Below are 26081 nucleotides of genomic sequence, written 5' to 3' on the forward strand. Positions count from 1 at the left end.
TAAAGTTATGTTTGACTAAGACTTACTTTTTATCTGCTTTCATGCCCATTGTTATTTCTGTAGAAGAATTTTGTACCTCTTAACACCCAATTAATGTCTTGTTTGAGGCTAGCTAAAGTTAATTTAATATTAATATTCATATTTGATAACCAATATTTATGTCAATCGTTTTCCATTACTTCTACATTATTGTACATTTTAAAATCTAATTTGAGGGAAGAGTTTACCGTATCGACGGGATGTTTGACAATTATGAAATCCTTGTATTTATTATTTGGATTTTTTTTTCTTTTTAATCGTAAAATTTAGAATAGTTGTTCTTTTCGGGACGAAGATAAATACAACAAGAAAAAATATGAAAATTGGTACAGTCGTCCACGATTACGTGTTTGAACTAATGCGATTTTGTTTTAGGTATTTCCGGTGCGTCGACATTCATTACTACTTATAAATCAAAAATAAAGAAAAGGTTATAAACAAAGTATAATAATTGTTTTACAATGTTCAAGTTATTCGTAAAAATATGGATACTAATAGACAACTTACTTTAAATAATCTTCATTGAAATTTTGAACAAGCGAGAAAGAAGATTTGTTAGTTTGACGAGTTGAGTCGGGTCAAGGATATCTTAGCGTCCTGTCATATTTCGTTTTGAGTGCCACTTATTACAATCTTACTGAAATTACGATGTTCTAAAGTTATAAACTTCTGCGCCAAACCTATAACTTTTCGAAGTGTATAAAAAGGAAAGATGTGCCAGTTTGTTATGAATTTACTCAAAAAATAACAGATGTTATTTCCAAAGAATTTTACTATTAGTATGCCTCTCCAACCCATAAATCTTGGCGTCAAATTAATATTTCGTTATAGTTTTTTTCTTAATAGTCAAGTAAGTGAGCCACTTTCCGGTCAGCCTACCATACCTGATACACACCGTCGATTTAAGGCATGCCGGTTTTCTCACGATGTTTTCCTTCACCATTAGAGCGAGCGTAAATGCGCATATAGAAAAATAAATTTATTAGTGTAAAGCCGCGATTGCTGCTCATCGGCAAAGAATACAAAGAAGTATAAGGTAACCCATGTGCCTGAAGGACTAAGTTGTGAAGGCGTACATGCATTCAGTAAACACAAAATGAAAATCTACGGAAATGTTATTCCCGAAAAAAAAATGAAAGTCAATACTTTGTATTGAGTTCGAATACGTTACAATTTTTCATTTGCGAGTGTAGTGTGCAAATTGGGGCAATTTTGGCGCGAACACATTAATATGCATCGAATGCAAGCTATCGTCGCGTGGATTGCAAACACTACACCAATACCCACACTGTATTAGATTTCTAACAGGAAACGTTATACATGAAATATGAGCAACTTTGTAAAGAATATTCCGCTAACAACTAATTTTGAAATGTTTGCAAATTTCAAGATACTGTCTTAATTTTGAAATCATGTATGTAAAATTGTGCTGTGCGTATTCAAATACTATGAACAAGACAACCACATACTAGATATGTTTATTAGCTAAAATTTCAAAGAATGTCTACATTTATACGTTACGCCTATATCAAATAAGACAAGTCTTTATGGGCTTACCGTAATCTACTTAAAAAAAGTAATGTTTTTGTTGTTTTTAACACCGCCAACGATGGACACTATCAATGTCAGAGGGCTTGCGAGTGCTATTCCGACCCTTAGTAGCATTGGTTCGAAAAAACATCAGTAGGCGGTAGTGCGCGGCAAAAACTATCTACGTACGGACGTCGGCGAAACTGATACGGGTGGAATTTCGTATTCTGCCTCGAAGTCCAGGTTCTTCAAGAGAGGAGTGTACAAATTATTAAAAGGCCGAGTGAGCCCTTTGGTATTGAGAGTGTCCATGAGCGGCGAGCCTTTTACATCTGTTCTATTAAAAAAAAACAATGTATAAAGGTGTTATTCTAATTGGATTTAGGTTTGCAAATATTAACTTTTTTTAAATTAACCAACCAACCTCTGTCTCGAAAATTGGGCAAAGATGGTCCCATTTAATGTTTCTCTAATTATTGAAGTGAAACTTATTTATCGGCGTTGGAATTTTTTCCCCTTTTTCTAATACTTCGGTGTAATTGTGGTATTTATTTTTTTAAGTTATTTAAAGTTAACCTCAGTTTATCATTGAATTTTTCAATACACCAACACCTGGGTGTGAGTATGGTTTTTTTTTTCATGTCTAGGATAATAAAAGCCTTTTGTTAAACTTTATCTTATGTAACCAATTTCTGTAAAGTTGCATAAGTTTCGAAAAATAAGCTCATAAAGAAGTTTCAATTCTTACGTATGTATACTAGTACACGCACACATTTTTTTAGGCTTATCAGCTTCCGTTCCATAAGTCAAGGCCTTCATTTAGAGTAAACTAAAATATAATTCAATACGTTTTTCGACGACGAACCTTCCTTCTATCAGTACATTTTTGTCTGTACCTTTGTTTTATGAGACAGTCATGTTGGTAAAAGAGTCGAAGGAGTATTGAAGAAAGTTTACTCTATCAAAATTTGAGCTGGAACAGGAGGACATCGTAAAAGACAGGTAGCTCATTAATTGCTAGCTTCGACTCTGAAGCTTATCGTTATTAAATAAGCTATAGGAGTCTTATTTTTTTTTACAAATTTATATCCCAAAGAAGAAAATCCAAAGTTTTTTACCGTTATATTATGAGACGTTAATACCTAAGGCATTTCAGTTTTACGTTTTTATATTAATAGTTTTTATAGGTAAATTGTAAAGGTGTTTATTATTCATAATAAATAATTTGACTCATTTAAATGAGAGTTATAAGTGTAAGTAAAAATGTTACTAAAAATGAAATTACACATACCCAATAAAATAATCAATTTCACGAATTTGTATGATATAATCGTTCCAAATCATTGAACAATTATTATATGGTAATTACATTGATATTTCCTGTCACCGCATAATATCGTATATAGAGTGGCGGCAAATATTTGACTAGTCTGTTAGCGCACTACGGAATGCAGCCAGAATATAAATGAGGTTACACACGATTAAATACAATACGTCAAGACAAAGGATGTATCGATTTCAATTAGTGCTTGCAAAAAAGCAGTGCATCTGAATAATGAGCTCGTATTGAGTCCGTATTTTGGTTTGTACAATTCCTTTCGATTAAGGTTAAAATTTCAGAAAATGTTCAAGTAGGTTTCCAGTAAGTTTCAATCATACAGTGATGTTACTGCTTATTATTATAAAAGCCATGTTATGTATATTATAATCAAATTGTCATGTTGAGTTCAGTTTTGAGTAAAGTAAGGGTTGAGCTGGTTGTTGAAAATTTGCAACGCAAAGACGCAAATTTACAAGTATTTAAGAAAAAAATGATTGTAAAACTTATTTGTTTTTTTATCTCTTTAATTACCACCGCGAAGTTCTGTCCTTTCTCAGAACTTTTGGCACTAATAACCTCAATTGTCGTTTAATTAAGTAAAAGTATTTTGTTGGTGTCCTATTATCGTAGGAAAAATCTGTACTTAATATAAAATTCAAACGAGCTCTGAATAAGGCGTTAGGGCATTTTAACCCTCTAAAATCATCGGACTTGAAGTACTAATGACCATGACACGTTTGTGAAGTTGATTTTCAGCTTGAGTGCATTCAATCATCGGAAACTTCATTTTCACAGCTACCAATGACTAGCTTTTGTTTGGGCTAGTAATTAAAGAAATCATGTGAAAAAAAAAGCTTAAGAAATTTATTGTTTCATTCGGTTCAGTTACGCATCAGGGCCATATAATAAACTACTTACTAACTGGAAATCGCAACTTACACGCACGTTTTTTAGCCTAATTTAAATTAATTTTTTTCATAAAAACTAATGTTAGGAAGGTTGGAAGAAATAAGTAGTCCTACTCTCTACTACGAGCCCCGATGCAAAATAGTTCGCCTGGTATGGAAAGTAGAGCAAAGCGTAAAATATAGAAAGTAAATTTTGGTAAAATAATTAAAAACGTTTATTAAAAAGTCAAAACACAATTTGAGGAACATTTTAATGTTTATTACTATTTTGCATCGGGGCTCGTATATGTTGTATAATCCAGATGTTCATAACCAAGCGGAAAATAAGTCATATCGCGTCGTATCGCAGTCACAAATTGATTTTTAAACAATCAATCAGGTTTATTTAAATTCCCGATTATTTTTAAATGAGTATAAACTATTAAATTCTCGCTTCATATATCTGTTAAGTAAAGTAATCTTAACATAATCTAATCGTATTTATAATTATAATACGAAGACAATCTCTATACCTCCTGCTTGTCACCACGGGTCGCTAGTATATGAAAAAGTATTATTACCACCCAGATTACGCGAATATTAATTGACATAAATATCAGAGCTGCAATACTTCCGGAGTCGTGTACAAAGCGACGGATTTCAACTTGAAATTTCCGCTGAAGCTAAACCGTTCGGGAGATTTCAAAACTTGTCCGTATGCGAAACTATTAATCTCGTATTGGAAGGATTCCCTAACAAATAAGCACAGTTAAATACGGTTTAGAATGAGTGATATACCATGGTATGGATTTCAGTAGTAACATAGCATATATAGGAGAAATAAATTAAGAATTACATAAAGAAAATAGCTGTAAAGGGATTTGTAAATTTTCGCTACATTTATATTTACCTTGAGAATTGGTACGGTTAAACGAATTGTTTCAGAAATGCTTCTTTAAAAAACGCTCAGTTGTGAAACGACGTAACAATAATCTTGCTAAAAATATTTATCTACATTCCAAATTAAATACAATTACATAATATTACTGTTAACATTTAATTACCTTTAAAGTTAATTAAATGGAACTCCAAAAATACGTTATGTATAGCCAGCAAAAAAATAATTTAGAACATTACGCCCTTACGTAATATGGATATCAAAATTTACAAATTACTATGCTGTTTAGTTCTCTCTCTTCTTACGTAATTAAAAATAATGTTATAGAAAAGTAAGATTTGTCAAAAGTAATACACATTATAAGTTTTAAATTGATGTAGTAGAAAATATTTTCTAAAACATATACAAAAAAGAAACAAGAAAATTTACACTTTATACTTTCCCATACATATCTCATTTCCCAATGTTTTCCAGTAAATAGGTACTAAAAATATTATGAAAATGCAATAAACGCAGAGAACTTTACTGGACTGTATAAATTATTGTAATGGTTATGTTTCTGAATACATTCAATAACATGCAAATACATGCATTTAATATGCTGGCAGCTGCCGCTTCTAATATTTGGGCTTAAAATTTAAACAAAATTATTGACATGAAACTCTCATTCAAGTCTAATAACACGTATTTATTAACACCAGAAGGGAACTAGACATCATAATAAGTTAGGCCCGTTTTCTAGAGCGTCAATCCGTCAAAGTTCAATGACCTGTCAAACTATTTTTCTGCATGAAGTTTGCCTTATTTGGCTGCACTCAAGACGCGATTGTGTTGTCTTTACGTCAAATATCAAGAACTATTTACAAACTGTCATGTCATAAAATGCAACTAATTTGCCAGATGTAAATTTTCAAACTTTCATGGTCTTTGAAGCGTCGTTCAGCGTTCAGTTCAAACATAACCTATTTCAAACTCTCGATATTATCAAGGGATCTTTTGCAAATTATAAGATTTAGTAACACAGAGTGTAAGAGGCGACGCCACTAGAACGCCGAGATACACTTGACAGCCTGTATTAATGACATGACATCGTTGTTAGAGCATTATAGTATTTAGTTCGGTAAATGTCAAAGATATATTATTTAAAGGTATATAATGATCATCAATATCATAAATCAACAAACGTATTTTATTGTAATTATGTGTCATGCGTATAGTCTACGGAAAAATGAAATTTTACTCTAATCTGTGGTACGGATCTTTATATCTGGGTATCGCTCCAATGTTTTTTATTGTATACAAACTAGCTTTTGTTTGTAGATATTTAATGATAATGAAAAAAACGATGTCATAACACCATATTGTACCTGGAGTTATTTATAAATTCTGACTATCCCTCCTGAATGCTAGTTCACTCTTGCACAAGTTTTGAGAGAACCGTTGTTTTTTAAGCTCATCATCATGCACATTTCGATTATGTATATTTTATAGATAGTCCTTACATAAGATTCCCAATGAAGGTTTATACAGAAATTCTTTAGTACTACACATAGTTTATGTGTACAAAGCTGAACATCCTAGATGTGTGTTCGTATCCAAATTTTACGCTAAATAGAGCTTCGTTGGAGAATGTAAGGTATGTTGTTGATTATTCCATTCTAGACATATCTTTGCTTTCCATTCCTTTACAGCCCAGTAGAGCGTGAGTTTTAGTTTTCATCCAGTATTTATTTAGCTTTGTTTTTCGAGTCACGTATCTTTAACGCGTTTCTGATTTCCTATTTTATTGTTTTGCTAGGAGTTAGAAATTGAAAAATTAATCTTTGAAATAATTGAAAATCTTACTTTGAAATAAAATTTGTAAAAAAAACATTTTGTAAGTGAAGTTATATTTTAATATATTTCGAGGATTATATTTGAATTTTACTTTTCATAAAATTGTTGAAATGGAATATTTTTTTAAGATTGAAGAAGATTATGAAAATCCGCTAAGAATTTAATGACTGGAATTGACTATTAAGATACATTTTATTTTTGACTCTACTATAAGTAATAATAATAATTAAGCCTCCTTGAAAAGTTTACAAAATATACACACACATAAAATATATATACATAAATATTTTTTCAAGGACCTCCAATTGCTCCATCTCTCTCTGTTTTGAGATACCAATATCTACCTATAATGCGTTCTTCTTTTTTGTGATACAAGATACGTTATAAGATACAAGCGTTGAAGTCTCCTATCAGAATAACGATTTCGTTGCTTTGACCAACAGCGTGTTGGTGTTGGTCGTAAAACAACGACATCCCTGTATCATTCGCGTCGTAGTTTAAGTAAAAACAAAAATTAAACAAAACCTTCGTACTTTCCAAAACACATGTAAGACACTTCCTTGGTTCGATTTCTATCGAATAACAAGTAGTGTGTATTATTTCTATAGGTATCACAAGTAGTTACCACTATATCTTAATACTATTTCAATCAAACTTTTCCCTGCGTAAATACTAGCTGGAACGCGCATTAACACTAACGATTGTAGTTATAATGTTCGCAATAATTAGGTGTTAAATAAAATGGGGTTGTTAAGTGTTAACTTTGCTATTTATAACTTCGGAATATCTTTAGTAGTTGCTAATGGAGTTTTAGCGGCATGAGTAGTCAAAAAAGTAACATTAACTTAATTGGCGTGTTACTTTAATGTATACTCTATTTCTTTTCTTGATGACTCAGTCTCTAAGGCTGGTCTAACAAAAGTAAACATGTTTTTAAATGAAATCTCGCTGTTGGCTTGAAGGGTCTAGACAGCTTAGCTCAGGGTGTTTTAGCGAGCGTAGCATGTCCGAAAAGTTACTTTTACAAAGCTTTTTATGACTGACCCGTAAGCTTTATTACCCACATTTTTTTTTATTTAACACTGTACTATAATATGATAAGATAATTTATTAATGTATTCGATTTATTATTTTCATGAACAAGCTAAGCTTGTATTGGCATGTCCGAATTGTTCGATTGGTTTCTCCGAATCGAACTCTAGAAGTAAAATAACTAAATTTTTCACTTACTTAAAAGTCTTAGTGCGCGTTATTGTTAAGTTCTAAACGTGGTAAATAAATCAAATAGATTATAAGAATAGTGTCTATCCCTTTATATAATTATATTACTAGACTTTTAATAATATTACTAGACTCTTTCTAATGTTAAATATTTAGTGTTAAATTAGATTAGACTCTATTACTTACTAGCTGCGCCCGCTACCTTTGTTTCGCCCTTATATGTTTTTTTTTACTTTGACTACCTTTTTAGAAGCATACAGACCAATATATGGAACATTTTGCTATGCCACCCCATAGAGATTGTTTACTTTCTCGTAATAAAAACCTAAGTAATAAATAAAAAATTTTTTTTTTAATATTGTTAAAATTTTTCTTTCCATAAAAACCTTTCTCAGATTTCAAGGAATACATTAAAATAATACTAGAAATGGTCCAGGCGTCTTCGAGTTTTCCGCTTAGCAGCATATTTTCAAAAACTTAAAAATGGCTAAGCAATATATTTATATTTATTTATTTATTAACACTTCGTTACATTACAATATAAAAAAATTGAACATAATTGAATCAAAAGAAGGGCAACTTTCGAGCAATTTCTTCCAGGCAACCACTGTGAGTAAAGAAGAAAAAAAAGTATTAAATTACATAAGATAGGCAAGTAGTGCAAAAATACATGTTATACACAGTTATTAAGACAAAACTAAACAGAAAACAAAAAAAAAACAAACTAAACTAAAAAGATGATACAATAAAAATAAAAAGTAAAAAGACACATAAATCACGATAATTTAAGATAAGTCTCACTTCAGTTAGTAGTTAGTAAGAAAGTTAGGGATACGATGTGGACAGGTAATGTTTGTACAGAAGAAATTTAAAAGAAGATAGAGAAGAAGCTAAGCTAATAGGGACGGGAAGTGAATTCCATAGCCTAACTGCGTAGACCTTAAAGGAATCGCCAAGAAAGGAGGAGTTATGAGATGGAATTTCAATCAATATAGTTTGATACCCTAACCTTAACTATATTACAAAGATAGTACAAAGGTTATAGAAAAGTATCAGTTAATATAAATTTTATCTCTCAATTTTAATGAAATTATATATTGAACTGCGGTACGCTTAAGCGCATTACTATAAAAAATATTTTAATGAAATATCAAACCCCATAGACGTTCTTATAATTTAATCAAAGAACAAAAGCTTTTTGTTTGAAAGAAATCCGTAAGGAATTTCGGAAACCAGTAATTTAGGGCCTCGTTCGATTTAATATCCGATTCAAACACTTTGATATTCTAATATAAAAACTTGGAAACCGCAGATTCTGAAATCAGCCATAATTTACATTGGAAGATGTGAAAAATATTTTCATGATTTTTTACCTACACCAAAAAATTATGAAGGATATTTCAGCTTAATTCCGATCCTGTTTCAATACTTAAGATACAAATCTTTTGGTTTGGATCTTATACATAGAATTGAGTTAAAAATCATAGCCTAGCAGGTCATTTCATTCTTCGATTCTTTTTACGTTTGTGTTGTACCATTTTATGTACAGATACAAGGCAGCAGTCACATAGCTTACTATGTCCTCTCAACCTTAAGTATTCATTAAAATAACACCCGTGCACCAATGGAGTTTTGCTAGGGTCCGTTGTGAAGGAAACTTTAGGAAACCGACAGGTCTTAAAATCAGTGAGTGTTGGTCACAGAACTAATCATCTAAACGCCTATAAGCAATACAAAATGAAAAAGCTAGATGTAGAAGCTAAGATACCTACTTTACCTATAACTACTGAAGATTATGAAAAACACTTTATTTTCATTATCTCTAATAGTATTAATACATCTTTAAGGCTTGTTAACTTTCCATATTAAAAAAATAACTATTACATAATTTCAGAACGCACTCTGAAAACACAAATGAATCTCAGCTCTAGGACCCGCAATTAAATTTGCTTTTTCATTTAAACAATACGTGTTGTACGATTGCGTCAGACATGATGAATGGATAAGTTGCACTAGTCTACGGAATGCAAAGATATGCAGTTGGATTTCCGAGTACAAATTGATATTCACGAGGGCATTCTATTCTGAACTGCTTATAGGATTTCTCATTATATTATGGAGTGAAACTAAAGAACAATCAAGCTAATTCTCACTGTATGTGGCCATGTTGAACTTTTCAATAAAATCTGTATTAAGTAAGAATTACAGAATATTACAGAGCTACAACCCATTGTGTGATCTTAGATTAAATCCGTTTTTTGATAGTTTATTATTATTAACAGATCGGATGCATGTCGTCAATTTTTGTGTTAATGCCGCACATAGGAAGAAAACTCCATTGACATCCGAGATTTAAACGTAAAACTCAGAGATCAGTATTGCAAGCTCGTAGACAACACTAGTCTAATGAAAGATCAATACAATAAATAGATTTTATATACAGCCCCAACCTATTTATAGAATGATGAATAATAAACGCCCTCAACCTCAAGTTCCAATGTTTTGATGATAGCACAAACCTAAGTAAACTCATTGTTATCTACCATGGAATAGATAACGTGTGGTATTTAGATAGAATTGATAGTCTGTGGTTCTCCAGAGGCAATATCGCTCTTGTCAGATAATAATTGTCATTTACACCGATGGACCATAGACATTATGAAATTGGCGGCAATATAATTTTGACTGATAATACTTAATACGTGCCTTAAATAAGCAACTTCGATAATAACTATTTCTCACGACATTTATAAAGATCCATAAATATTTGTAATATAGGCAATGCGTGCGTAAGGTGGTGCGAAATACCTACATCCCTAGTAGGATTAAACATCATAAGTTTTAAATATTTATCATTTGTTAATATTAGATGTTAAAGCACTTTGTGTTATCAACCTTTTCTTTAATAAGGTAGGCGTTATGAATACGAAGTATATATTGTATCAATTGATACAGCGACGGCGAGTAATATTAACAAAACATTCAATATCTATGGAAGGCTTCTAGCATGTAGCAGATAAGGAGTATACTGCAGATTTCAATTACAAACATTCCGATCGTGCAATGTATCCCGAGGGGGTTTGAGGGTCCTTCAACGCTACAATCAGATGTTCTGTAACACATTTGAATTGGATGAATAGACTACACATTTACCTAGACTTTCTTCTAATTGAAAACTGTTTTGATAGTGTTACAACATACATGTATGTTAAAATAATGTAATTGTTAAATTGACGAACTAGTAAACAAACCCTGTGTATTCGGTGTTCTATTTTCAAAATCTAAATGTTATGTTGTTTGTGATAACACTTTATAAATGTGTTTTTTATTAATAAAATAAATATAATTTCCAAATGAAATTTTATATATGAACGAAGTAAGAATAATACTTGTGAATTCGGATTATTATGTCTTAAACATCTCAGTATTGTACGTATATTTATACCAATATTTTGACGACTACAATGATTTGAACTAAAAGTGGATAGTTTTAAAATAAAACATGTACGTATGTAGAATTAATATGCCTTATTAGAATTACTAAAATACTACATTACAGATAGGTAATATTTGTTCAATAGTAGTATAAAATACTTTTTTTTTCGATTTGTTAAACGGCGTTTTATCACCGCCTCCAAAACTGAACATCGTACTGGTTAGGTATCCCATCATACATTTGTCTGCTAAGGTAAGTTTATATATTCAACGTTATATAATGTTGCTTAAATGCAACTACGAACCTCATTCCATTCCATATGTGAACCCGGTAAACAAAATTCAATAACAGAACCGATAAAAACCAAATGAATTTATTTTTCCAATATGTACACCCATCACGTATTACCAAAATATTTTTAAAATTAAATATCTAGCCGTGCGAAGCAGTGACGGGCTGGTAATTTAATATTATATATAAGGCTAAATATTTAACTCCATATAAGAGGTTCATGTAATACTCTGCGCTCTTAAAAGCTAACTTTGCACTGAAATAATTACTCCTTTACTTGAACCACAAAGACCTTAATAAGTTCCCTCCTTTGTGCCTTGTAGAATACGACTTAGGGTCCAATTGATCAGGCAATTGTTTCTTATCTAAGGATTCACCTTTGAAGGCAGGGCTTTGATAGTAAACCTCAATTGAGATTTAAAAGGAATCATTTTATAGATCTAAATACGTTAAAATTTTAAACATTTCCTTTATTTTTATTAATTTCCTTTGTACCTCAGATTATTTATGATTAAGGCTTTTAGTATTTTATTTTCTCTATTAATCAAAAATAGATAACCCGCTTTACTAACAAACTCATTGTCATCAACAATTAGGGCTTTGTCCATATCATTTTGTGTCCCTTTGCTAATAAATGAACTTCAATACATTCCTTTACTGATTGATTTCTATAGCATGTTTACAAATAAGGCGGAACTGCCGAATTTTTGACATTTATATTAATGTTACGGCCACATTTGTCATTATATGTAGGTCATTTATACAAAAGATTCATAGTTTAGTCTATATTTATCGGCAAATAGATATAATAATAATATCAATTAATATAATTACAATTTAGTCCACATAATATATTTACACTAGCAGAATAGTGCTGTGCATTTTCATTAAATATAATACATCCATAAGTCGTGATTTTAATGTTAAAAGTCCCAAATGAAAGTACGCTATAATAATAGGTACAATGAAATTGAACCGCAAATCACATACCTCTATAAATTGTGGGAAGTTCGAAGATAAACTCAATATATTATGGATGGTTACCGTTATTGAAATCAATGGTGGCTTTATTGAGAGGCTACTCAATCGAGAAGGGTTTCCTTTCTGAAAAACGACCCGTAAAAATGGTTTTGGTCAAAGTGGTTGATTGTGATAATAAGTTCTATGTCCAGTTGTTCGACTGAATTCAAATATATTTTCTCAGTTATCCAGTCATATTGACAATTTTGTGTTTATAGTTTATATACGTGTAGGTGTTTAAGTTATAATAAAACATATTTCTATATCAAACATGAATCCTAAAAAGTTTAAAAATTGAACAAAGTAGTCACATGTATTCAGCCTTTGAACTAAGTTTAACATATTTTAATGTTCTTTGATAAAACTCGTATGACCCAAAAATCGATGACGAAATCCATGGAGAAAATATAGAAATCTAAGATCCATAGTTATTACGATGAATGTAATGTTAATTCATCATTGATCGGTAACGTTTTTCACGCGTTTTTGTGCCGTCATTCATTAGCGTATGAAACCGCTTCATCACGATTGGACGTTTGCAAACCTAAATGTTTACAAACGAAATGTCTCACACGAGTAACGTTGGTACAAAATCGAATGCTGCTCCATAATTCAATATCCTGCGCAATTTATTCCAAAGGTCGATCCGTCAGTGTTCCTTGAAGCTTTCAAACCCAATGTTACTTTTGTTTAACAAAGTTATTTATTTTTCCCACGCGCTCGTACATCAGGAAATAATGAGTATTATTTCTCCCTCTACCAGTATCATTATGTGTATCCATTACTTTTAGTGAACTTTGAAATGGGAACAATGTGTTTCGAGAAAGCTGAAAACTCGGAATAATGTTGATATGTTTTGTTTTTTATGCATGGACATAAATTGTAAAAATAAAAACTGTTTTATACTTTTATTTTTTGTTGTGTCCCACCAAAACGATTTAAACACGACTGTATTGAAATGTATTGATTTAAAGTGCTGTTTTTCTATTTTGGATATTCTCTGATAACATTACTGCTGTATCATGTAATCAACCCACAAACCTAACCAACCAAACTTTCTTTTAAACGTTATCATATACAATACGTCAATCACTTATCATTTTAAAACACCAACAAATTTAAAACAAGATGCAATCTTTTAGCAATCCGTTTTGCATTTTCTCTTCTATCCAGAATTTGGAAGCAATATTACTTCACTCATATATCGTGCATTGTTTTTATTAGAGCGATTGGGCCCGCGTCAGCTGCACGGAATTTTATTAGACTTATGATTTAAGAGGATAGTTGGTCTGTATCGCTAATCGATCCTGTGGCATTCTTTATGTCTCAGTTAGAGTTTTTTCAATAGGAACGAGGGTAAGCTGGCTTTTCTAATATTAAATGATTCTGGTAGATAATGGCAAAACGATCTCAATGGTTTGTGCCTCTATTTTTTAATATTGTAAATGAAAAAGTGTACCCCAATAGATTACACACAAGTACGCTTAGTTTTTAAAGCAATGATACACTGAAACAATTTGACTTAGGGTGTTTAAAGAAAATAGCATAGCAATTTTTAAAAGACTGCGGGTGTTGCGAGCCTTCTAGCGATGGCAGTGTTCATGTGCCCATGGGTGGTGGATACTATTACTGAACATCAGATGTGCCTACTTCCCATTTATTCTTTAAATAAAAAGATTAGCAAAACGTTGATAGTTTTTCTCACAGGTTTCAGATTAATAAAATACATAAAAATCATATTCATTTTCACTAAAAGTAGAAAAAGATATAGTATTGCATATATAAAAATACCTTTTGTCTGATTTTTTGTCATTCATTGTTGTCTATAAATAAAATTAATCAATAGCGATAAATACTCACAAATTTGGCCCATGCCCTACTAATATTGTATACCGTGAATCAACAACTTTTTACAAACATAAAGATACTACAGTGTATCGTAAAAATACATTCGGACTTACTTTAAATGTACCAATTTAAGCGTTAAAATATACTTAACGGTCTGTCAAGCAGCCATTTCAGAAAATTTGTGTATCATACGAAATTTTAAAACTCTTAAATATTTGTTCTATTTTTGAACGAGCTAATGAATCGTAATATATATGCTTTTTTACTACAACCGATTAAAAGAAATAGGTTTATTTTCTTAAATAGCCACGTAGGCCTTTTGAAAACTGAAAAAAGTACTTTGTGACAAGTGCCTAAATTTACAGCATAGAAGATCTGGGTTTATCGACCTGTGCTTAAAATATCTCTAACAACTCGCAGCAGAACAAAGAAGTGCTTATGACGGTGAGAAAAGGAAACTTCAGTATTTCAGACACGTTTTACGATACACCAAAAAATACCTCTTCCTAAGCTCCCTTAACTAATCATACTAGGCAAAGTGGCAGCTAGAAGGAGACGTGGCCGCAAACGTATGTCTTGGTCGCAAAACCTTAGATAATGGTTTTGCCAAAGCACCAATTCATTGTTTAGAAGCGCGGCAACCAAAATTAAACTAGCCATGACGAACCGTCAACCTTCGCAAGGAGATGGCACTATTACAAGAAATACTGGTTTTGTAAAAAAATTGCCTCTTTGAAATCCCTTAATGCTAGCTGCATCCCGTTATCATGCATCTTACTCTTTACATTAAAAAAACGACACGTTAAATACCTTCAGACAAGCGAATACAGAGTTGAAGGTTTCGTCAACTTAATAAATTACGTCATCAATAACGAAATTTCATAACTGATTAAACTTAAAGTTGTTAAATATAATTGTCATGGAACATCCCAAGCAATTTAAAGTTTAAACGAGTGTTGAAAATCAGAGAAAACTAATCTCAAGGGTATAGATGGGTCGCGAAAATTTTCACCCGGAGGACTTTGCACTATTTAGCATCATTCACTGCGGTAAAAATTAAATTTAAAAGTATGAACGATTTACATAATAATAACAATAATTTGTTGTTCACTTCGCAGTGAGGAATTCTATAAAATATACAATAAAAGCAATAGGTTCGTCGGTTGATTACTCCATGATACAGCAGTAACTTTTATTACTCACGTCATGCCATGGTATAAATCGATTTTTTATATAAAGAAGCCTAAGAATTTTCAATTTATTATATAAAAACTGCACCTACAAGAAATGCTTTTGTATTGTTTTGATTTATCTGGAAATATAACATAGGTCCTAAACTATTCCAACACATACGTTCAGATAGTAAAATATATTTGTAAAATTTAAAGAAAATAAAGTTACCTAATTACATTTGATACAAATAAAGGTTTGGTATAATAAAAGTACTACTATTATGGTATAATAAATATTATTGAGTACTTTAAATTGCCGATATTGAGATGAAATCCAAGAAGATGCGTATAAGCTTGATTACAAAAATTGCTATAAGACCTCAAGGTCGTCAAATTGAAAAATGATTTTTAATTATTCTCATGCTTCCCTTTGTGTAAATCTAAATATATACAAGTCAAGGATAAAACGAATGATAGAATTAGCACGTCCCCGACGGAACAAATTTAATCCATAACACTCGGCTTTCTGGAATATTTTTGGCTTACATATTAAAATAGGCTATACACATATTATGCAATGTCACGCTTCCAATGATTTACTGAAATATGTTTTAGAATATTTAAAATATGAACACTTTATTAGATTTAAGCCTCAATTAAATATTTTAAATTTTTAACCATAGATAGTCATCAATGCATGGCCATGCTTGACGCGTCGAAACAGACTTAAAATTCCAAATTCAAAATACATAATTGTAATGTTGTCATATACGCCTTTTTGTCTGGTAAAGTGTATTTTATTAAATATCAGAAACTTGTTTAAAAGTTACAGATAATGTAAAAAGTCAAATTATATATCACTTTGGGGTCAATGTTTCCGAAATCATTAACATAATTATCTCATGGCAGAGAGATGGCATTTTATTACATAAGCATTTAATTTTGGAAATAAACTTACACACATGAAAATCAACAAGGACACATGATGAGACCCAATTTAAATTACTTATAATTTTTTTATGTTTTAAAATGTTTCAATCAAATTGTTTAATTCTACATTGTTATTTGTACTTTTATGTTTATAATTTAATACACTTTTTTTACTTTACCCCTAGTAGTTCGTTTTTATTTTGCAAAAGGCCGTCCGTTGCCTCCTTAATTTATGTTATCTAAATGTATGTGTACCAAATATACATGACGAAATAGACGTGTCGAGACGAGCCATTGTCCACTAGAGAAATAACTTGTGACAAAGGTTATTTCACCAATGACTGCATTGGTGATACAACCCCCTTCCTAGTGGGAGTGCCATGATATTGCTTTCGGGCTTCATCCAAGTAGACAGGCATGACCGGGGCAGTACCACTATCTCACAGAATACCGGCGTGAAGTGGTACAATAGGTTCATCTTATTGTACTCGCGTTTTGTACGATGGGTGAGACACACGTTGCGCCGCGTGCGGAACTTTGCGTGTACGTCAGGTAGGATATTTGTTCTCGACACCTCGGGACGCTTGAAGGACCTCTGGCTGCACGTAGGTTGCGTTAACCGTCCGCGATTCTACGCGTGCCTGTATACTCCTAAAGCGCAAATCAGATTCGATTCGAGAGAATCGATTTGCAATTTAGACGCTTTAGGAGTTCCTAAAGCGTCTAAATTGCAAATCGAGCATATCCACACGGCAACAGATTCCTTGCTCGAAGGGAATCTCTGAAATTGTGATACTAGGTGATTTTAACGCCCACCATGCCGATTGGCATGGCTTTGAAACCACCGATCACTTTCAAGATGCTTTAAGGCATGGGCAGAAGCGGCGATATCTCGTGATGCCAATACCAGTGAACATAGAAAAGCATATAACTGTGCCTGCTGAACTGAAGAACCTCTTCAAACGGGATATCGCTGCACAGGGAGGATAACCCACACCGCAAAGGAAAAGGCTGACATTTTGGGCTGTCTTTTCGGGTACAACTTGACTTTAGACGACCAACGGGATCACCGCTGATCATGTAGGGGTGTGATTCTTCCATGCCTGAAATTATATTCTGGCACCGTGCTGTCTACAAAAAATTTTCCTTGGACATCCATAAGACGAGCGGGCCGGATGGTATTCCCCAACTGTGCTACGTACTTATGCTCCTGAGTTGGCTTCGGTCCCTTTTACCGCCTTTTTCGGTACTGTCCCGACCTGCTGGAAGTCCGGTTCGATACATCTGATCCCCAAAAAAGGCGATTGCTCTCTTTCGTCCAACTATCGCCCATCCATTATAAATGGCCAGTTTCTAAAGTATCTGGAGGGCCAACAGCTGATTAGCGCTTATCAGCACGGCTTTCGTCGTGCTCGTTCAGCTGGTGACCTTCTTGTATACCTTAAACATAGATGGACAGAGGCAATTGTGTCCTACCCCCGACCCTGTTTCTTCCGCATATCAAAGATATGTTGCAACTTAGCAACATTCCTTGCTATGCGGCAGCACTGGGAATTCTCTTTACACTGGCCGGGCAGGTATTTCTTGGGTAGGTAGTTGTCGATGAGTACCGGAATAAACTTGTGTCTGAAGTCGAAACTCTGCTACGTGGACTCTCGCACTGAAGTAGACTAAATGAATCCCATTTATCCCCAAGAAGACACGCAGCTCCACAACCTCCTACATACCAGCTTCTTCCACTTGACTGTATTCAACAAACAGAGGTTCAAATCCTCGGCGACTAATCCCTTCTCTTGGCGTTGCGTAGAGATCACTCTGCATCTTCTACCACATTTACCATAAATGACAGAATAAAAAGACATCGACATCTGTCGTTTTAAAGGCAGTTTTTTCCGCGCACCACCACTTACATATACTTACATATATATATATGTAATGCAACAAAATGTTAATAAATAAATATTAGTAACCAGGATCGTAACTTGTATACATATATATGACGTACACTTATTCTATGATAGTGTATTATATATATATATATATATATATATATATGTGTGTATACTTGGGATACAAAGAATTCATTTATATATTAAAAAAATACTTATTATATATAATAAATACTAATAGAAAACTATTATTAAAAGTTATAATATATATTAGTTAGTTGGTATACGAGCCACGATGCAAAATAGTTCGTCTAGTGTGAAATTTTCTGTGAGATTTTTTCTAACTTCATAATCAATTTATTCTTCTTCTTCTTATCCGGTACACTCTTGACAGAGCGGTCGTGATCGCTATTTAGTAGTGGTAATCAAAGGGGCAGATGTGATGCGCTTCACGACGTTTCGCCATCGTTGCCTATTAGTGGTCATCCTACTACACTCATTGAGTGTACCTCCTACGGCAGACTTGATCTGGTCAGTCCAACGCGTAGGTGACGCAAGGCGTTCTATGGACTGAACACCACGCCGAGGTACGGGTCCGAAGAATGTAAGGATGCGAGATTGTATTGTTGAAAAAAAAAATTAAATTTTTGTATATCTCTATAAAATTTTAAGCTGTAGTACTATCACATGCCGCGTTACTTATGCCATTTTTTAATTATGAACCAATGAACTATTGTAGTTTTTCAATTTAATTTATACATATCCTTTTTAAATTTGAAGCAAGTTCGTATAATTGTTAATCGATGCAAGAGTTCGTCTATCGGTTTTTAATAAAATTATTCATTCTTTGTTGATTTATGTTGCATAATTTAAATTTGTAAAAGTAATTCTGTGTCATTTGTCAAGTGAGACAGTATAAATTCTGAAAATTTCCCTTTTCTTCATTAGTTTTCAAATAACCCGGTTGTGGCAAACCCGTGTGTAGTTTGTAGGGTCTATGCTGACAAATCAAGTTACCAAATATCTAAAGATCTTTATAGGTCTACAGTCCAATCTATCATTCAGCACTTAAAAAAATAATAGAACGACTTCTTGTTTGCAGAAAACTGGTCGACTACGCATTACAAGTGCAGTAGAAACAGAATCCTGAAGAAAATTATAAAAAAAATTATCGTCGTTTGGTTTACATTTTATTAAACGTTCTTAATTATTTTACCAATATTTACTTTCTATATTTTACGCTTTGCACTACTATATTCCATACTAGACGAAGCTACCTACTCATACGCGATTCTTTTGTTACAAAACATTATACAAGAATCCTATAGAATTCTCTCAATTTCATTGCCAAATGACCGGAAAATGGAAGGAAGAAAACTCGTTGACCTACAAGTCCAAGAAATCTAGAGAATAATTAAGAATAATCTAGTGAAATGAGAAAGCTTAGAAACCTCAATTATTGTCCGCAATCTTTTCAAATGTTGTTTCACATTATGTAACCGTAGTTCGTCGGAAGCTGCCAGCTTTTATGTATTAGCTAAGCTTTAAAAGTAATTATTGTCATAGGTTAATTATATATAAAATGAAAATATTGGTATCCAGTTAAAATACTGTTTTTTTGACTTATAAAGACACGGCGTCTACCATTATTAATGGAAATATTTGGTTTCTCAAGATTGACATCACCGTCAGTAAACAATTACTTTTTTGACGGGAATCAAACCATTATACATTAATTAACAAAATCCACGGAGGCTGTAAAATTTTCAAATATTTCCTATTCTAATTGGTTTGATGCAGCAACAATTGTCCTGATATATCCACTTTACACATAACTTTTATCGAGTATCAGTTGTTGATACAGCCTAATAAGAAATAACTATGCAATATTTCAAAAAGACGAAGCCGAGGAAAATTGTTAGTTAATTAATAACAACGTCACGTAAGTAATAAGTAACAAATTGGCTAACTTGCGTAATCTCAGTGGTATCGGAGTTCGGCGGCGTGTCATGCCAGTGATTAGTTTTTTCCGTCAATTCGGAAGATAAATTACACTTCAAAGTTTGATTCCATCAATGTATGATTAATACATGTTATTTAAGAACTTCTAGCCAACTGTTAGTTTAGTTTAGAGAGAGTGCCATAAATGCCCCGGATACAAGGGATGCGGAAATAAATAAATTTGTACCTCAGAGATTGAGATATTCAGTTTAAGATTGTTTTGATAATTTTTAGTTTTTTTTTTCTATTCTATGGAATTAGTGTTAAATTGCTCTAATGGTAGAAAATATGCTTAAAATAAATAAATCTCAATTCAAAACGTATAAATTGTTGTTGTTTTTTTAATGCAATATTATAAAATGATAAGGTTTGGGTTATCAGAAAACCTTCTAGACATACTAACCATGACTAACTATTATTGTACTGTTATTGATATATTTACAACCGTTTTTAATTACTCTACCACTAAGAAAGTTTCTAAATTAAACATATATTATCTGGCCATAAATTATCTCACATCTTTCGGAATATCAATTACTATGTATAAGAGTTTAAACCAGTTAATACATAAAAGCTTTCTCATAATTAAACTTACTCGAGATGGTCCTTATACACGTCGAAATCACTGAATATAATTTCAATGATCTGGTGGGGTTGCGCGATGAATGTGTAAAGAAGGCAGAGGGCGCGAGGGTACGCATGAGGAAAGTCTGGGCTGCTGAACGTACCGCGCGATGCGCCGCCCGCCCCAGCCGTGAACCGGATACACGAACAACCTGAAAATTTATACTCTACCTGTATTCTTTTGTTTGTTAATATGTACCTAATACACTCGGGTTTTGGTAAAATAACATTTTCGAATAAATCAACTTTTATGAATGTAATAACATGTATTCATTAATTGAAGGATAACAGTTCGTGTAAATAAGTATAGGGCAAAAATCAGGCATCTTTGTTCTAAACCAAAACATATTCTTATGTTAATGCCGATTCAGCCTTCAGTAGATAATTTATTACATATGTGATGTATAATTAATATGTTTTGCGGGCCTTAATCGAATACTTTTAGTTCAATGCATATTAATAGAGATTCTTATTTATTATTATTATTATTATTGTCATTTATCGCATCTATAAAGTTGCAATTAACTAGACTGACCTAGACTGCAAAGGATGCTGTGCTAATATTTGAAGTCTAGTTGACATGGTCCTGTCATATTTTTAAGGCGTGTAGATTTACAAACAGCAGAATTTACAGGCAGAATAGTGCTCGTACTAGTACGAGCACTATTCTGCCCGGAATTATTTATTAATTATTGGCTGGAGAACCACGTTATAAATAAAAAAGTGTGTGCGTGTACATATTTAAAAATCATAAACTTCTTTATGACTTTATTTTTCGAAATATGACCTACTTACTAAATGCACCTTTACAGAAATTGGTTAAATACAGTAAAATTAGATAAAGTTTAATAAAAGGCTTTTAATATCATAGTCATAGGCATGAATACAAATAATACAATTATTTCATTTTAACTTATTACTACTAAGATTATTAGAGAATTGCATTAATTGTAATAGAATTATTACTATCATTTTTATCGTTATTTTTGTTATTAATGGCTGCGAATCTCTTCGAATCAACCGTGGTAGGACAACAAGAAAAATATAGCGCGTAACGGGAAAATGTGATTCGTAACCGAAAAATGTGACGTTTTTTTTTACAATGCCGATAAAGAAGTTTTACTTTAAAAAAACGTAATAGCTATTAAATACGGAATCTAAGTCAGCTTAGCAATGGCCACATTATCAAGTAGAAAATTGGCTTGGCTTGAGAAATTAGGAAAACTTCAAGGAAAAAGTCGTCAGTCCTCACGCTTTTATTAAATTTAGGCAATGTCTGTTCCTCTGATTAATATTAACTTTCAGAAACCAAATACCATTTATTTCAATTACAGAAATTGAATATTTTAATGAATTTGCTAGCTACATCACATAACATAAGTTACGCTTAAGGAAACTTGATCTGCTTAATGTTACCTGGAATTTCACTTAGAAATCGAGTTGTACATTTTGATTTACTAATACTTGGTGATGTTAATGACGCTTATATGGGCACAATCAGTACGATGACGTGTGATACGTCATGTATCAACTATCTTTATTTGGATTATGAAACAATATAGCCCAGGGTGTTTTTCGTAGTAATATAGCAAAACGATTTGCTCACCCAAATTTCAAAACAAAATGACTGTGAGTAGAACTCAGGGTCCGTTAGACCGAGATCAAAAGGACACAATTTCCGGCAACACTGGTCGAACGGCATAATAAATTACATGTGGGGTAACTTTAGCCACTTCACAAGCATATCTAATATCGAATATATAGGTATATACGGACGATGTTTAAGTTCTTATATATGTTATAATTAATTAGCTAAATGGAAAATCATATAACTTCCTACAAATCCCTTCTATCTCTATTTATTGAAAGGAGCAGCAATTGGAAATATATATATGTATATGTTTTAGCATTTTTTTATCTAATACTACTAATGTTTTTTTTTTATTTACATATTTTCACTATTAATTTGCGTACCCTTGTATCAACTACTTCATAATGTTATTATTTGTAAACTAATATTACTAATTTTACTTACTTAAAATTACTTAAAATTACTAAACTAATATAATACTAAGAAAACACTTTTTAAACGGATTGAAGAATTTACATAATTTTAAATTTAAAATTTTCGGACGTTTCGCGTGCTTTACAGCGTGCGTGGTCACGGTGACCACGCACAACACACGACAACACTATTAGGATACTGTTTACTGCCTTGTATGTTCTGTTTTTTTGTACTTTAAAAATAAAGAAAATATAATTTAATTTTACACAAAAATTTCAATATAACTATACCACATTAATTAGCCCTAAATACTTGAAAGGGAACTACATATTTTTATTTTTGGTACAAACGCTTACATTATTAAACGAAATAGGTACGTATAATTATATATTAATTCGCCTAAATAGGTTAAAATTTAGCTTTGAATGATAAAAATTATTTTTAAACACACACTCGACATAAATCCAGAAGTTTCTAATAACTGAGAGTGCTTCGCTACAAATAAAATATGAATGGCGGCCGTGTAATGCTTTTCCCTGGTCTGCACTCAGTTATAATCCAAGCTTTCCGTCGTGTCGGTCCTTTTATTAAAATTTTATTCTATGTTTCTACTGTGAGACTTGACATATTCTCTTTATACTTTTAAAAGTGAATCAATCTTTTTTTGTTGGCCCTCAAATAACCTGTTACTAACTTTGTAATACAGTTATTTACTTTGTAATAGGATCAAAACCATACAGGTATAATGGTTTGATCTCAAAGGCATACTTCCGGCATTGTCTATAGACTATTAAGTTCGTTAAAACTTTTAACTAAAATTTTAATATCATTGCTGCTTTTTAATATAAGACACGAACTCAAAAAGTCTAGTTTCAGTAAGGCATTTAGTAATTTACATTTTTAGAGCACAAAATAAATTGTATGTTAAGTTAAACACATAATTAAATTAGTTCGTCTATTAAACATTGTCTTTTGCGCCGACAAAAATATGTACGTAATTGTAGTTTTCAACGCTATTTAGAAGCAATACTAACTTAAAAAATACAAATTTCTTAAAAAACTCGAGACTTACGTATGGGAGGACGTTCAATATGACAAGAGTTGGTGGCTTCAGCATGTAACTTCGATGTCTGATTCCATGGTTGTGCACAAATGGTTAAAAAGGAAATTAGCATGCCAAAGATCCAAAATTTCGAGAGTGTGTGTCAGACACAGAAGGCTAACCACCTAGGTACTTGCCGCTTAGAAAAAAACAAATGATCACCACCAGACCAGACGTAAAAGGTAGTGTCACTCATGTTTTTGGCCTACCACTAAGTTTGCAATCAACCAAACTATAACGTGATCACCTCCTCTCTTATGTGAAACATAAATTAAATTTATTGGTTTTGAAAACCAAGTTCAACATGTGAATATCTCCATCACCAAAGCGAATGTCACCTAAAACCCTAAAACTACACTGCAGTCTCGAGAGTTCCATAAATTTTTATTAGAACGGGTTGAAATTGGCCATTCAACTATTAGTTATATCCGTAGTAGGTTAATATCGACATTCCCTAACTTAACCGGAGCTTAATATTCTCAAATCCAGCCTCAATGAATATTCACATGCATTAGATTATGTCTAATGTTATGAATATTATCTGGAATCTGAAGGATCCAATAACGTGTCACAGTATTGATTATGCTCATCAACATTATATAATTTACTCATAATCAAATATTAATTAAGCCTGTAAAGTGTACGTGTATGTAGTGGTGAAACAGATGGAACTTCATTCTATCGAGATCATAAACTATATAAAACAAGTACATACTTTGCATTATACCGACAAACTACAGAAATACATAATAATTATATTAAGTTTTTTTCTTCAAATTTTAACCACCTATATGTTTGTTGTAAGACTTGTGTACAGGATATTGTCTGTTGGATCCGTTAGTGTTTTTATAAAATGTATTCTAATATTTGTATAATTTAAAGATAATTTAGGCTTAATTTAGAATATAACTGCCAGTTGTAGTCAACCTTTTAACTATATAATTTTCTTGATATAATTTGTTTCAAACATCTCTGACAACAAATTGATTTTTACACAGGATTACATAATCATTATTGCTTAAACGTTTTATATTAATAACAGTTATATGAGGTTTTTATTAGGCACTTTATAGTCATGACGAAATCGAAATCAGCACATAACGTTATTTACACGTGATAAATTATTGATGGTGGTAATAAACGATATATATGTATATTTATATATAAACTTGTCCTCGGCTTATTTCTAAAAATCAAATAAACCACACATAAGGTTAGGTGGCTCTTGATACTCACTTTCTTTATAATATCAAGCTTAAGTGATTTGTTTTTGTTAAGTTACCTCTATTATTATTATCTTAATATATATAAATCTCCTGTCACGATGTTTGTCCGCGATGGACTCCTAAACTACTTGACCGATTTTAAATTAAATTGGCACACCATGAGCAGTCTGGTCCAACTTAAGAGATAGGATAGCTTAGAGCTTTAATTATAGTCGCAATTTTATTTTATTGCAAATTATTTGTCTATAATTAATTGACAGTCACAATTATCTGTTAACTCCAAAAGATTCTAACAGATGTTGATACTTTTCGACTGAATTGAGTAGTTAGCATAGCCAACCACGTGTTACTTAGACCGAAGTGTAAATCAAATTCAAATTATAGTGACAAAATACAGTGAAATTATTCTTTCGTGTCACGGTATTAAGGCTAACTAAAACCACATTAAGGAGAAACGAAGTTCGCGGGGGCAGCTAGTTGGTGTATATATATTTAAAAGAGTAGACGTTCAGTGACATTGCTAGGAGAACTCAAATAGTTCGTTCTTTTAGAATCACCACCTAACAAAAACTATATATTCTTAATTGGTTTCACATTTAATAACGAGAAAGAATTTTATGTTCCTATTTTTAAGCAGTGTTAGTTAAGTGTTGCGTCCTTTATACGGTGTATTCTTAAGAATTCTGTTAATTTTTGTTGCCCTGTGTTGTACATTAATTAGTGAGGTAACCTTGATTGACATAAGCCGTATATGACTTTTATTTAATATAAATAACGCTTTTAAAACTATTTGGCTTTAATAAAA

General features: G+C 32.1%; 1 protein-coding gene across 1 annotated transcript in view; it reads right to left on the reverse strand.

The window, feature by feature from the left end:
• LOC123714562 (suppressor of lurcher protein 1) overlaps window positions 1–26081 on the reverse strand; it is a 217813-nt gene that overhangs the window by 131641 nt on the left and 60091 nt on the right. The window contains exon 4 of the mRNA XM_045668874.1: window positions 20915–21095. Coding sequence (XP_045524830.1) covers window positions 20915–21095 — 181 coding nt within the window. The remainder of the gene's footprint in view (window positions 1–20914; window positions 21096–26081) is intronic.

This window comes from Pieris brassicae, chromosome 9 (assembly GCF_905147105.1).
Source record: "Pieris brassicae chromosome 9, ilPieBrab1.1, whole genome shotgun sequence".
Classification (NCBI taxonomy): domain Eukaryota; kingdom Metazoa; phylum Arthropoda; class Insecta; order Lepidoptera; family Pieridae; genus Pieris; species Pieris brassicae.